The sequence below is a fragment of the Thunnus thynnus genome, chromosome 14 (genome assembly GCF_963924715.1).
Source record: "Thunnus thynnus chromosome 14, fThuThy2.1, whole genome shotgun sequence".
NCBI classification, from domain to species: Eukaryota; Metazoa; Chordata; class Actinopteri; order Scombriformes; family Scombridae; genus Thunnus; species Thunnus thynnus.
The window spans coordinates 31,549,416-31,565,189 of NC_089530.1; the positions used below are offsets into that span (position 1 = coordinate 31,549,416).

A 15,774-nucleotide genomic window follows, 5' to 3' on the forward strand; every position below is an offset into this window, starting at 1 on the left:
ACACTGAGACCCCGAACACATCACAACACAAACACACTGAGACCCCGAACACATCACCACACAAAGATACAGAGACCCCGAACACATCACCACACAAACACACTGAGACCCCGAACACATCACAACACAAACACACTGAGACCCCGAACACATCACCACACAAACACACTGAGACCCTGAACACCTCACAACACAAACACACTGAGACCCCGAACACATCACAACACAAACACACTGAGACCCTGAACACATCACCACACAAACACACTGAGACCCTGAACACATCACAACACAAACACACTGAGACCCTGAACACATCACCACACAAACACACTGAGACCCGTCCAAAGTGATGACATGATGATGTCACGGCGATGTCAGGTGACCTCACCTGGACCTCCACCGTGAAGCCGTCGTTGAAGGTTCCTCTCAGGATGAAGTTTCGTGACGTGCCGACCAGAAACTCGTCCCCCTTCCCCTCGGATACGGCTCTGATGGTTCCGTACTGATCCGGGACCTGCGGACACACGGACACGCCACCCGTCAGTATGTTGACGTCGCTGTGGTCATGTGATGTAAACGTGATGTAAACGTGATGTAAACGTGTGTGTGCGTGACCTCGATGTCCCGCTCCGCTCGCAGCTCGTGGTCCCACAGGACGATCCGTCGGTCTTTCCCTCCTCCGGTCAGCAGAGTGCCGCTCCGCATCTCACACATACAGAACACGCTGCCCTCATGACCTTTGACCTGCCGATTGATCTGAAACGCTGCACACGCACACACACAGGTGGGTTTACGGCTGTGCACTTGAGGTCGATCAGATCATGAAACATCAATAATGAAATAAATGACAGTTCATGACATCACAGTTTTAGTTTCCAGGAGAGATTTTACTTCAGACATCAAGACGTTATAAAGACGATAACACACATTTTGATGTGAGGAGACAAAAGGAACAAAGAGGATCAATATTGAACTGAACTAACTGGAGAACAGCTGTGATGTTTTTGATCACTGTCACCCTCAGATTATTCCAGACTAATACAGAAGCAGATGAACTAACGGTGGATTATTCAGTATAATTCTGGGGGAGCAGTTCGATGGTTGCAGACGCTGTTTGTGTTGTTACAGTTTCTGTGGACAATAAAGTTCAGTTTGAAGCTGCGTTTAGCTGTAGTTCCTCCAGCGGCCAGCAGGAGGCAGAAACTACAAAACTCTTCCTGTTTCTTCAAACCTTAATACTCTGTTATAATAAACTTTAGATTACCATTAACTCATTCATTTATTGTGTCTATAAGCAGCAGTCAGGTGTCTGTAATCATTCCTCCTGTTCATACTGGATATTAAAGATCCTTCAAATGTGTTTTCAATGCATTTAAAAGTCTGTGTGAAGCTTCTATTCAGCTTCATCAGTCTGAGTTAGTCATATCAAGTGGATATCTGACACATTTACAGTCTTTTTAGCATCAAATTCCCTCTTTGTGTTTCCTCGGACAGTGTTTCCCTGTTGAGCTGCAGTGGAAGTATAGTAACAAAAAGAGGAACTTTGGCACTAAAAAGACTGTAACGTTGAAAGATATCTACTTGATTTGACTCATTTGGACGCTGAAGCTTCATATTAGCTTCAGATAAACTTTTTAATACATTTTTACATTGTAAGGTCATTATGAAGGGATCTTCTGATGGTCAGTATGAACAGGAGGAATGATTACAGACAGAAACACACTGACTGTTGGTTTAAAACTCTTTAACGTCTGATGTGGTTTTAAAAATCTTTCTTCACTTTGTTTCTGTCTGAACATGAAAAACGTTTAATTCTTGGCATCAATTCTCTTCTGAACCAGTCGAACAGGATGTTCAACACAAAACCATTACTGGAAGTGTGTCAACACACACACACACACACACACACACACACACACACACACACACACACACACATTATACACACACATTATACACACACACACACACATTATACACACACATTATACACACACACACATTATACACACACATTATACACACACACACACATTACACACACACATTATACACACACACACATTATACACACACATTATACACACACACACACATTATACACACACACACATTATACACACACATTATACACACACACACATTATACACACACATTATACACACACACACACATTATACACACACATTATACACACACACACATTATACACACACACACATTATACACACACACACACACACACACACACACACATTATACACACACACACATTATACACACACACACATTATACACACACATTATACACACACACACATTATACACACACACACATTATACACACACACACATTATACACACACACACACACACACACACACACACACATTATACACACACACACACACACACACACACATTATACACACACACACATTATACACACACACACATTATACACACACACACACACACACACACACACACACACATTATACACACACACACACACACATTATACACACACACACACACACACACACACACACACACATTATACACACACACACACACACATTATACACACACATTATACACACACACACACATTATACACACACATTATACACACACACACATTATACACACACACACATTATACACACACACACACACACACACACACATTATACACACACATTATACACACACACACATTATACACACACACACATTATACACACACATTATACACACACACACATTATACACACACACACATTATACACACACACACACACACACACACACACACACACATTATACACACACACACACACACACACACACACACACATTATACACACACACACATTATACACACACACACATTATACACACACACACACACACACACACACACACACATTATACACACACACACACACACATACACATTATACACACACACACACACACACACACACACATTATACACACACACACACACACACACACACACATTATACACACACACACACACACATTATACACACACACACACACACACATTATACACACACACACACACACACACACACACACATTATACACACACACACATTATACACACACACACACACATTATACACACACACACATTATACACACACACACACACACACATTACACACACACACATTATACACACACATTACACACACACACATTATACACACACATTACACACACACACATTATACACACACATTACACACACACACATTATACACACACATTACACACACATTATACACACACACACACACACATATATATATATATGTGTGTGTGTGTGTGTGTGTGTATTTACTATGACACAGACCCGCCCCCCCCCCCCCTCACCTCTGGGTCCCTTCCCGGTGGGGGTCTCTGCAGAGCTCCTGGTCCAGACCAGCAGGACTCCTCCAGAGTCTCCGGTCAGGATGTCTCCGGTACTCAGGAAGGCCAAACACTGGATGAACTTCGGCTTCTCGTATTTCTGAAACACGTCGTCATGTTTTTATTCTACAGACAGAATATTTATTTTCTTCTTCTTCAGTTATTTATCAGCTGTTTCACCTTTTTTCAGTTTGTGAGTTTTATGTTTAGGAAGCTTGTTTCTTTTTTCTCGCATATCTGAGATCAAACTTTTGGAATCTATTTATTGAACTTTTCTAACATCATTGACTCAGATGACAGGAGTCGACATCATCCACTGATACACTGAGGGGGGTTTAGAGGACCTGGTCTCAGTGTCTGGATACATCATGTTGTTCAGACTAGGACAGCTGAGGCCTCCGGACTGTGTGGAGTATTGAAGATGAGCCTGAACGGCTGCTCTGGCAGCTTTCCAGTGAATCAACAGTAACCGTCGTGCCAGTGATGACAGAAAGGTGTCAAACTGTGAGTGCAAACACTCCAGGAGGAATATCTGCTGGTGTCTCCTCACTACACATATCAGAGAATGTTTCAAAGATGGCCGACCAGCACGCTGCCGGTTCTAACACAAACAGCACAGAGCGGCTTCGTCCTGATGACGGCGGCGGCAGATCTTATCTGATCCTGGGAGGTGTCGTCTACGTAGCACCTGAAACTGCAATAAACCAGCTCTGATGTGATGCTGGACGTTTCCTCGGTGATTCGGAGAAACGTCTCATGAACTGAACCGTACAGTTCGGGTATCGGGTCTCGCTGCAGAGTCCCGGTGTAGAGAATCCAGATCTCTGAACACACGGGATGTCACACTGCTGTCATTTCTTAACAATATCTGAGACCAAACGTCAGATTTCCTGTTTATTGTTCAGTATTTCTCTCGTGTGATGAACATCTACATGCATGTAAACGACGTGTGTGAGAAGCTTCCTGATGAACCGAAGACTCACCCCGAAGATGCCCTGCTTACGGGCCAGCGAGGTCCCGGTCCAGGTCCAGAAGAAGATGTGGGACTTTCCACAGGTGACGATGGTGTTTGGGTCTGTGGGGTGGAACTCCACATCCAGGACCACCTCGTTAGTGGTCTGAAACACACCAGAGACCAGTCAGAACCAGTCACAGCTTAAAACCAGTTAGAACCAGTCACAGGTTAAAACCAGTTAGAACCAGTCACAGGTTAAAACCAGTTAGAACCAGTTACAGGTTAAAACCAGTTAGAACCAGTTACAGGTTAAAACCAGTTAGAACCAGTCAGATTCATATGAAGCAGTTGAACTAAAGAAAGAACATGTAAAGTTTCACAGTATTCTTGAACTGAGTACTGTTGAGTATTGTGAGTACTGTTGAGTATTGTGAGTATTGTGAGTACTGTTGAGTATTGTGAGTATTGTGAGTATTGTGAGTATTGTGAGTACTGTTGAGTATTGTGAGTATTGTGAGTACTGTTGAGTATTGTGAGTACTGTTGAGTATTGTGAGTATTGTGAGTATTGTGAGTACTGTTGAGTATTGTGAGTATTGTGAGTATTGTGAGTACTGTTGAGTATTGTGAGTACTGTTGAGTATTGTGAGTATTGTGAGTACTGTTGAGTATTGTTAGTATTGTGAGTATTGTGAGTACTGTTGAGTATTGTGAGTACTGTTGAGTATTGTGAGTATTGTGAGTATTGTGAGTACTGTTGAGTATTGTGAGTATTGTGAGTATTGTGAGTATTGTGAGTATTGTGAGTATTGTGAGTACTGTTGAGTATTGTGAGTATTGTGAGTATTGTGAGTACTGTTGAGTATTGTGAGTACTGTTGAGTATTGTGAGTATTGTGAGTACTGTTGAGTATTGTGAGTATTGTGAGTATTGTGAGTACTGTTGAGTATTGTGAGTACTGTTGAGTATTGTGAGTATTGTGAGTATTGTGAGTACTGTTGAGTATTGTGAGTATTGTGAGTATTGTGAGTACTGTTGAGTATTGTGAGTATTGTGAGTACTGTTGAGTATTGTGAGTACTGTTGAGTATTGTTAGTATTGTGAGTATTGTGAGTATTGTGAGTATTGTGAGTACTGTTGAGTATTGTGAGTATTGTGAGTACTGTTGAGTATTGTGAGTACTGTTGAGTATTGTGAGTATTGTGAGTATTGTGAGTATTGTGAGTATTGTGAGTACTGTTGAGTATTGTGAGTATTGTGAGTACTGTTGAGTATTGTGAGTATTGTGAGTATTGTGAGTATTGTGAGTATTGTGAGTACTGTTGAGTATTGTGAGTATTGTGAGTATTGTGAGTATTGTGAGTATTGTGAGTACTGTTGAGTACTGTCAGTATGTAGTAATGAGAACGTGTGTTCACCTTGATCTCAGCGATCTTTGACTTCTTCTGCCAATCCCAAACTGTCAGCATGTGATCGTTACAGTCGTCAATCACACTCAGGTGCTGACCAGAGTCCTGACAGACAGACAGGTAGAGACACAGACAGACAGACAGACAGACAGACAGACAGACAGGCAGGTAGAGACACAGACAGTCAGACAGACAGTCAGACAGACAGACAGACAGACAGACAGACAGACAGACAGACAGACAGACAGATAGGTAGACAGACAGACAGACAGACAGACAGACAGACAGACAGACAGGCAGGTAGACAGACAGACAGACAGACAGACAGACAGACAGGCAGGTAGAGACACAGACAGTCAGACAGACAGTCAGACAGACAGACAGACAGACAGACAGACAGACAGACAGACAGACAGACAGACAGATAGGTAGACAGACAGACAGACAGTCAGACAGACAGACAGACAGACAGGTAGAGACACAGACAGACAGACAGACAGACAGTCAGACAGACAGACAGGTAGAGACACAGACAGACAGGTAGACAGACAGACAGGTAGGTGAGTGTCAGTGATTACTGCAGCTGATGTTTTCAGAGTTCTATAATATAATAAATGATATAAAATAAGAAGAATGAAGTATCTCCTGACGTTTATTTGTCCTCAGCAGTAAACTGATCAATAAACTGATCTGACTGTTTTCTCCATGTGGACTACAGTTCCCATGATGCATCTGAGCGATACTCACAGCTTTAGAGAAAGCCAGCGAGCCGACGCCTCGCTCGAAAGTTCCCAAACCGATGACCTGCAGAGTAGAAAGACTGACGCTGTCCCACACGCGGACGTTCGGCTGCAGAGCCTGAAGACACACAGATGATATATTACTGATCAATATCATCAATACGTGATTATCTGTGTAGTTCTACAGTCATATATATGAGGTCTGTCCTCACCCGTCCGTCTTTGTCCACTCCTGCGATCTGTCCCGTAGCGATGCGGATCTTATCGGGATGGATGGCCAGACTGATGGAGAGACACACACACACAGAGAGAGAGAGTCATCACCTGATGATGTCACTCACCTGGACCCAGATTGCAGCCAATAGGAGAGCGGCGGACGTCTCACCACTTCACGCAGTCGGTGTGTCCCAGGTAATGTCTCTGAGTTCGCTCCTCGTAGTTGAAGAGAACGACGACGGAGGCGATGAAGTACACGATCTCTCCGGTGGGAAGCAGGTAGACGTTGGCTCGGCAGTCTCTGCCGCGGTAACCGTACCTGCAGGGGGTCAAGGAAGCACCTGGGGATCTACTGAGGATCTACTGGGACTACTGATCTATGGAGATCTTCCAGGATCTACTGAGGATCTACCCATCTATACAGATCTACTGTACTGGATTTACCGATCTATGGGGATCTACTGAGATCGACTTATCTGTGGATATCTACTGGAGGGCTAATGAGGATCTACTAATCTATAGAGATCTACTGGAGGGCTAATGAGGATCTACTAATCTATAGAGATCTACTGGAGGGCTAATGAGGATCTACTGATCTATAGAGATCTACTGGAGGGCTAATGAGGATCTACTAATCTATAGAGATCTACTGGAGGGCTAAAGAGGATCTACTGATCTATAGAGATCTATTGGGAATCAGGGATGCCATGGTGAGAAAATGTTCCCACTTATTAATGAACTTGTGACAACACCAGTGTTACTGGTTATACTGGACATGCTCTTTCTCCGTAGAAGGCTTACTTTGATCTTTAACGTCAGATTTTTAGTTCGGATCTTCCCGTTACTGAAGAGTTCGTGGCGCCGGGCTTCAGGCTGCTGCTCCTCCGTGTTCAGCCTGGCTGCGGCGCACACAGACGGAGGACGACCGCCGCTTAGAACCGGAACAACTCGCCGCCTGCCGTCCGGAGAGACTCGCTGACAGCAGCTGAGTGGGAGAGTTTCTGCTGAAAACAAGCAGCGAGACGCGGAGAGACATGAGAGCAGCCGCTCGCTAACGGCAGAGAGCGGGACGGACGACAGACGTCTCACTCTGATTAATATAAAGTCAACTCTGGAGCTTTCTTTCTCTCTGCTGCTGCAGAATCACAGTTTATAAGTGTAACACGCTGATACATGACGATGAACTAAATGGGTTTTATTTCTATAAAAAAACGCAGAATGATGGTGGAGGTTGTGGGCAAGTAATGTAATCAGTGTGTGCTTGAACACTGAGAACACCGACCGGCAAGCCTACTGAGGAGATACAGATGTATGGAGATCTATTGAGGATCTACTGATCTATATGGATCGACTGGAATTTACTTCTATATCTATAAATATGCTGAACAGATATATTATAATGTATAGTTATAGAGCGGAGCGCCCCCTGCCTGCAGCCTGACAGATATATTATAATGTATAGTTATAGAGCGGAGCGCCCCCTGCCTGCAGCCTGAAGGATATATAATAATGATATATTATATATATATTATCATGTATAGTTATAGAGCAGAGCGCCCCCTGCCTGCAGCCTGACAGATATATTATAATGTATAGTTATAGAGCAGAGCGCCCCCTGCCTGCAGCCTGACAGATATATTATAATGTATAGTTATAGAGCGGAGCGCCCCCTGCCTGCAGCCTGAAGGATATATAATAATGATATATTATATATATATTATCATGTATAGTTATAGAGCAGAGCGCCCCCTGCCTGCAGCCTGAAGGATATATTATAATGATATATTATATATATATTATCATGTATAGTTATAGAGCAGAGCGCCCCCTGCCTGCAGCCTGAAGGATATATTATAATGATATGTTATATATATATTATAATGTATAGTTATAGAGCGGAGCGCCCCCTGCCTGCAGCCTGAAGGATATATTATAATGATATGTTATATATATATTATAATGTATAGTTATAGAGCGGAGCGCCCCCTGCCTGCAGCCTGAAGGATATATTATAATGATATGTTATATATATATTATCATGTATAGTTATAGAGCAGAGCGCCCCCTGCCTGCAGCCTGAAGGATATATTATAATGATATATTATATATATATTATAATGTATACATGAAGGATACACCCACTCCAGCTTCAGCCTCTCGGAGGGAAGTTCTGAGCGAACATCCTCGTAGTTCTCCACGTCTGACGGGATGAACATGGTGATTGGTCGGCCTCGCATGAACATCTTGATGTGATTCCCCTCTGAAACACAAACACACCTCACAACTTTACTTTCAGTCCGCACGTCACTTCAGCTGATCAATCAGGTGAGCTGTTACAGGTGAACTGTGGTGCTCAATCAGCCAATCAGAATCAAGAATGACATACATTGGTGCAGATTCAGTGTGCTTCAGACAATCTGAAACAAGCTGAGACAACATAAAGACACAAATATCAGTCAGACAGACAGGTGAGAAAAAGGTGACAGACAGGTGACAGACAGGTGACAGACAGGTGACAGACAGGTGATAGACAAATGACACACAGGTGACAGACAGGTGAGAGGGAGATGACAGACAGGTGACAGACAGGTGACAGACAGGTGATAGACAGGTGACAGACAGGTGACAGACAGGTGACAGACAGGTGACAGACAGGTGAGAGGGAGATGACTGACAGGTGATAGACAGGTGATAGACAGGTGACAGACAGGTAATAGACAGGTGACAGACAGGTGACAGACAGGTGACAGACAGGTGACAGACAGGTGAGAGGGAGATGACAGACAGGTGAGAGGGAGATGACAGACAGGTGATAGACAGGTGACAGACAGGTGAGAGGGAGATGACAGACAGGTGATAGACAGGTGATAGACAGGTGACAGACAGGTGATAGACAGGTGACAGACAGGTGAGAGGGAGATGACAGACAGGTGATAGACAGGTGACAGACAGGTGATAGACAGGTGACAGACAGGTGATAGACAGGTGATAGACAGGTGACAGACAGGTAATAGACAGGTGATAGGCAGGTGATAGGCAGGTGACAGACAGGTGACAGACAGGTGACAGACAGGTGAGAGGGAAATGACAGACAGGTGAGAGGGAAATGACAGACAGGTGACAGACAGGTGATAGACAGGTGACAGACAGGTGATAGACAGGTGATAGACAGGTGACAGACAGGTGATAGACAGGTGACAGACAGGTGATAGACAGGTGATAGACAGGTGACAGACAGGTGATAGACAGGTGACAGACAGGTGAGAGGGAAATGACAGACAGGTGATAGACAGGTGACAGACAGGTGAGAGGGAGATGACAGACAGGTGATAGACAGGTGATAGACAGGTGACAGACAGGTGAGAGGGAGATGACAGACAGGTGATAGACAGGTGATAGACAGGTGACAGACAGGTGATAGACAGGTGACAGACAGGTGATAGACAGGTGACAGACAGGTGACAGACAGGTGACAGACAGGTGACAGACAGGTGAGAGAGAAATGACAGACAAGTGACAGACAGGTGACAGACAGGTGACAGACAGGTGACAGACAGGTGAGAGAGAAATGACAGACAAGTGACAGACAGGTGACAGACAGGTGATAGACAGGTGACAGACAGGTGATAGACAGGTGATAGACAGGTGACAGACAGGTGACAGACAGGTGATAGACAGGTGACAGACAGGTGACAGACAGGTGATAGACAGGTGATAGGCAGGTGATAGGCAGGTGACAGACAGGTGACAGACAGGTGAGAGGGAGATGACAGACAGGTGAGAGGGAAATGACAGACAGGTGACAGACAGGTGATAGACAGGTGACAGACAGGTGATAGACAGGTGACAGACAGGTGATAGACAGGTGATAGACAGGTGACAGACAGGTGACAGACAGGTGACAGACAGGTGAGAGGGAAATGACAGACAGGTGACAGACAGGTGACAGACAGGTGAGAGGGAGATGACAGACAGGTGACAGACAGGTGACAGACAGGTGATAGACAGGTGACAGACAGGTGACAGACAGGTGATAGACAGGTGACAGACAGGTGATAGACAGGTGACAGACAGGTGAGAGGGAGATGACTGACAGGTGATAGACAGGTGATAGACAGGTGACAGACAGGTAATAGACAGGTGACAGACAGGTGATAGACAGGTGACAGACAGGTGAGGAAGTGCTGATGTCATGCAGGGGAAGCAGGTGAAGCGGAACAGACAGAAACACCTGCCATGTTGTTTCTCTCCATAGAACCAATCAATCAGCAATCAAACCTTCAGAAAATAAAATTGATCTCAGATCTAAGTGATTTTCTGTTAATCAATCAATCTATGTGGGAGTGACAGCAGTGTCCAATCCTGTGCTTAGAATGTTGTTGGTGGGTGGGACTTCTTCTCATCGAGCAGGTTAACATTAAGGTGGAGTCACCTGTTCGACCTTATATGGAGGTAAACAAGGGCAGGAGGCGGAGCCACAGAGAGGTGTGACATCACCTGAACGATCTGAAGAAGAGAGAGCAGGAGGGTGAACGAGGCTGACCATGAAAAGCAGAGAGAGAAACGTGATTGGCCCAGAGCAGAAACAGGAAGTGCTCATTCAGCTGCTGTTAGCATGTTAGCATGTTAGCCCGCTAGCTCACGCCGACGACTCATCAGAACTTACCAGCTTGGCTGTTTTTCTCTCGGGTCGACATTTTAGCTGGTTTGAAACAAAGACATCATCACTGAACAACAAGAGAAACAACAAACCGCCTCCGAGAGTCGTTCAGGAGAGAAAACTAGTCACTGCACAAATGTTTTAAAATGTCTCGGAGGCAGTGATGACGACGACGACGATCTATATACAGTATTGATGAGGATGACTGTGGTACCTTCATGATGAAGATGAGGATGAATATTCATTTACCTTGACTGACCACCGGGTCTTTGTGTCTGGAAGGAGAAAAAACATGATTGAGAGTCAATGATATTGTTTTAAACTGTTTCCATGCTACAGCTGGAACTCTACAATTACTGTTCTAGTATGAAAGGTTCTGTATGTACGAATCATTAGTGACGTCTGTGGCCGTTCAATCAGCTGCAGCATGTTGCAGCTTGTTGCAGGTGACGTCTTTCTCCTTGCTTACACTTCTCATAATTACATAAAACATCACTGATGTTGTGTTTTGCACCGTATCAGCAAAGCATCGCTCACTCCCAGTCAGCGTGCAAAAACCTCACTTCTGTTGGATTTTGGCAGAAGTTCACAGAGTTCATAGAGGTCATTGAGATCATAGAGGTCATAGAGGTCGTAGAGATCATAGAGGTCAAAGAGATCATAGAGGTCATAGAATTCATAGAGGTCATTGAGATCATAGAGGTCGTAGAGATCATAGAGATCATAGAGGTCGTAGAGGTCATAGAGGTCGTAGAGGTCATAGAGATCATAGAGGTCATAGAATTCATAGAGGTCATTGAGATCATAGAGGTCATAGAGATCATAGAGGTCATAGAGGTCATAGAGGTCATAGAGGTCGTAGAGGTCATAGAGGTCGTAGAGGTCGCAGAGGTCATAGAGGTCAAAGAGGTCATAGAGTTTATAGAGGTGTATGTATGCGTGTATGTACGTGTATGTACGTGTGTGTGTGTGTGTGTGTGTGTGTATGTACGTGTGTATGTGTGTGTGTGTGTGTGTGTGTGTGTGTATGTACGTGTGTATGTGTGTGTGTGTGTGTGTATGTACGTGTGTGTGTGTGTGTGTGTGTACGTGTGTGTGTGTACGTGTGTGTGTGTGTGTGTATGTGTATGTACGTGTGTATGTGTGTGTGTGTATGTACGTGTGTGTGTGTGTGTGTGTGTATGTACGTGTGTGTGTGTGTGTGTGTGTGTGTGTGTGTGTGTGTATGTACGTGTGTGTGTGTGTGTGTACGTACGTGTGTGTGTGTGTGTGTATGTGTATGTACGTGTGTATGTGTGTGTGTGTGTGTATGTACGTGTGTGTGTGTGTGTGTGTGTGTGTGTGTGTGTGTGTGTGTGTATGTACGTGTGTACGTGTGTGTGTGTGTGTGTGTGTGTGTGTACCTGTCTGCAGTCTTCACCACCTTGGCCAGCAGTTTGGAGGTGGACGCAGCTTTCACCAGTTTGTTCCTGTTTTCCTCTGATGTGTCCCAGGTGCTGCTCTGAGAACGCTCCATACCTGAGGACCGCTTCACACTGGGACCCCTACACACACACACACACACACACACACACAGAGGTCAGGGGTCAGGGAGGAGAAGGAGGAGTTAGAGCAGAGGAGGAGGGGTTAGAGAGGAGGAGGAGGGGTTAGAGCAGAAGAGGAGGAGTTAGAGCAGAAGAGGAGGGGTTAGAGCAGAAGAGGAGGAGTTAGAGCAGAAGAGGAGGGGTTAGAGAGGAGGAGGAGGAGTTAGAGCAGAAGAGGAGGGGTTAGAGCAGAGGAGGAGGGGTCAGAGCAGAAGAGGAGGAGTTAGAGAGGAGGAGGAGGGGTTAGAGCAGAAGAGGAGGGGTTAGAGAGGAGGAGGAGGAGTTAGAGCAGAAGAGGAGGGGTTAGAGCAGAGGAGGAGGGGTCAGAGCAGAAGAGGAGGAGTTAGAGCAGAGGAGGAGGGGTCAGAGCAGAAGAGGAGGGGTTAGAGAGGAGGAGGAGGGGTTAGAGCAGAAGAGGAGGAGTTAGAGCAGAAGAGGAGGGGTTAGAGAGGAGGAGGAGGGGTTAGAGCAGAAGAGGAGGAGTTAGAGCAGAAGAGGAGGGGTTAGAGAGGAGGAGGAGGGGTTAGAGCAGAGGAGGAGGGGTTAGAGAGGAGGAGGAGGGGTTAGAGCAGAAGAGGAGGAGTTAGAGCAGAAGAGGAGGGGTTAGAGCAGAAGAGGAGGAGTTAGAGCAGAAGAGGAGGGGTTAGAGAGGAGAAGGAGGAGTTAGAGCAGAAGAGGAGGGGTTAGAGCAGAGGAGGAGGGGTCAGAGCAGAAGAGGAGGAGTTAGAGCAGAGGAGGAGGGGTCAGAGCAGAAGAGGAGGAGTTAGAGAGGAGGAAGAGTGGTTAGAGCAGAAGAGGAGGAGTTAGAGCAGAAGAGGAGGAGTTAGAGCAGAAGAGGAGGAGTTAGAGCAGAGGAGGAGGGGTTAGAGCAGAAGAGGAGGAGTTAGAGCAGAAGAGGAGGAGTTAGAGCAGAGGAGGAGGAGTTAGAGATAAGGAGGAGGAGGGGTTAGAGAGGAGGAGGAGTGGTTAGAGAGAAGGAGGAGGGGTTAGAGAGAAGGAGGAGGGGTTAGAGCAGAGGAGGAGGAGTAAGAGCAGTGGAGGAGGAGTTAGAGATAAGGAGGAGGAGGGGTTAGAGCAGAGGAGGAGGAGGAGTTAGAGATAAGGAGGAGGAGGGGTTAGAGCAGAGGAGGAGGAGGAGTTAGAGATAAGGAGGAGGAGGGGTTAGAGCAGAGGAGGAGGGGGTAGAGAGGAGGAGGAGGGGTTAGAGATAAGGAGGAGGAGGAGTTAGAGATAAGGAGGAGGAGGAGTTAGAGCAGAGGAGGAGGAGGAGTTAGAGATAAGGAGGAGGAGGGGTTAGAGCAGAGGAGGCCTGTTGGAGGAGCAGGAGGTCCTCAGGTGAAGCTGGGAGGAGAACAGGTTAGAAGTTTATATGAAACACAAACAGCCTGATTTGTACCAGCAGCAGAGAGGAGCAAGCGGGGGACCAGGAGGCTCCAGGAGGCCTCAGCAGACTCCCGTCCTCCCCTGTTCTGCCCACAGGTGAATAGTTGAATCAGGTGTGTTCAGCCAATCAGGAGAGCCCGTACCTGAGCGTGTCTGGTATGGATGTATAGTAAGAACTGGATCAACGCCGCTCGGCCTTATAAGGTTATAAAAGAGACGCGTGAAACTGGTGACAGGACGCCGCCGACTGCAGAGAACGCCGATATGACTCTTTTGATCCATGAAGGTTTTATATTAGTAAAACTTTCCTGGAGCCGAACGGGACGAACAGGAACTTAAACACGGGAACGCTGCTGCACAGTGACAGCCGCTCTCAAACCTCCTTCAGGCGGCGGGATGGCTGAGGGGGCGTGTCCCGTAGGCCGTCATCCCGCCGCCTGACGGAGGTTTGAGAGCGGCTGTCACAAGTGTCAATCATGATCACACTTCCTTTGTATATTGTCAAATAACTAAATACACTGGTCGGCGTATGTGACCAGCGTTACTGTATGCTGGTCGGTGTATGTGACCAGTGTTACTGTATACTGGTTGGCGTATGTGACCAGTGTTATTGTATACTGGTTGGCGTATGTGACCAGTGTTACTGTATACTGGTCGGTGTATGTGACCAGTGTTACTGTATACTGGTCGGCGTATGTGACCAGTGTTACTGTATGCTGGTCGGTGTATGTGACCAGTGTTACTATATGCTGGATGGCGTATGTGACCAGTGTTACTGTATACTGGTCGGCGTATGTGACCAGTGTTACTGTATGCTGGTCGGCGTATGTGACCAGTGTTACTATATGCTGGATGGCGTATGTGACCAGTGTTACTGTATACTGGTCGGCGTATGTGACCAGTGTTACTGTATGCTGGTCGGTGTATGTGACCAGTGTTACTGTATACTGGTCGGTGTATGTGACCAGTGTTACTGTATACTGGTCGGCGTATGTGACCAGTGTTACTGTATGCTGGTCGGTGTATGTGACCAGTGTTACTGTATACTGGTCGGCGTATGTGACCAGTGTTATTGTATGCTGGTCGGCGTATGTGACCAGTGTTATTGTATGCTGGTCGGTGTATGTGACCAGTGTTATTGTATGCTGGTCGGCGTATGTGACCAGTGTTACTGTATGCTGGTCGGCGTATGTGACCAGTGTTATTGTATACTGGTCGGCGTATGTGACCAGTGTTATTGTATGCTGGTCGGCGTATGTGACCAGTGTTATTGTATGCTGGTCGGCGTATGTGACCAGTGTTATTGTATACTGGTCGGTGTATGTGACCAGTGTTACTGTATGCTGGTCGGCGTATGTGACCAGTGGTATTGTATACTGGT

At 45.9% G+C, this 15,774-nt stretch overlaps 1 protein-coding gene across 5 annotated transcripts in view; it reads right to left on the minus strand.

Moving 5' to 3' along the window:
• The window catches only part of LOC137197528 (echinoderm microtubule-associated protein-like 4), a 38,605-nt gene that overhangs the window by 10,644 nt on the left and 12,187 nt on the right, over positions 1-15,774 (minus strand). For 4 of the 5 annotated variants that reach the window (XR_010931451.1, XR_010931452.1, XM_067611006.1 and 1 more), the window contains 12 exons: positions 12,831-12,971; positions 11,677-11,702; positions 11,434-11,469; positions 8,904-9,027; positions 6,937-7,086; positions 6,764-6,833; positions 6,559-6,669; positions 5,821-5,916; positions 4,432-4,566; positions 3,413-3,548; positions 619-767; positions 392-517 (listed from right to left, as the gene is read on the minus strand). Coding sequence is in view for 3 of the 5 variants with exons in the window: in XM_067611006.1 (XP_067467107.1) it covers positions 392-517; positions 619-767; positions 3,413-3,548; positions 4,432-4,566; positions 5,821-5,916; positions 6,559-6,669; positions 6,764-6,833; positions 6,937-7,086; positions 8,904-9,027; positions 11,434-11,469; positions 11,677-11,702; positions 12,831-12,971 (1,300 nt within the window). In the remaining 2 variants the exon portion in view is untranslated. The remainder of the gene's footprint in view (positions 1-391; positions 518-618; positions 768-3,412; positions 3,549-4,431; positions 4,567-5,820; positions 5,917-6,558; positions 6,670-6,763; positions 6,834-6,936; positions 7,087-8,903; positions 9,028-11,433; positions 11,470-11,676; positions 11,703-12,830; positions 12,972-15,774) is intronic. The other variant, XM_067611007.1, reaches the window with a different exon arrangement.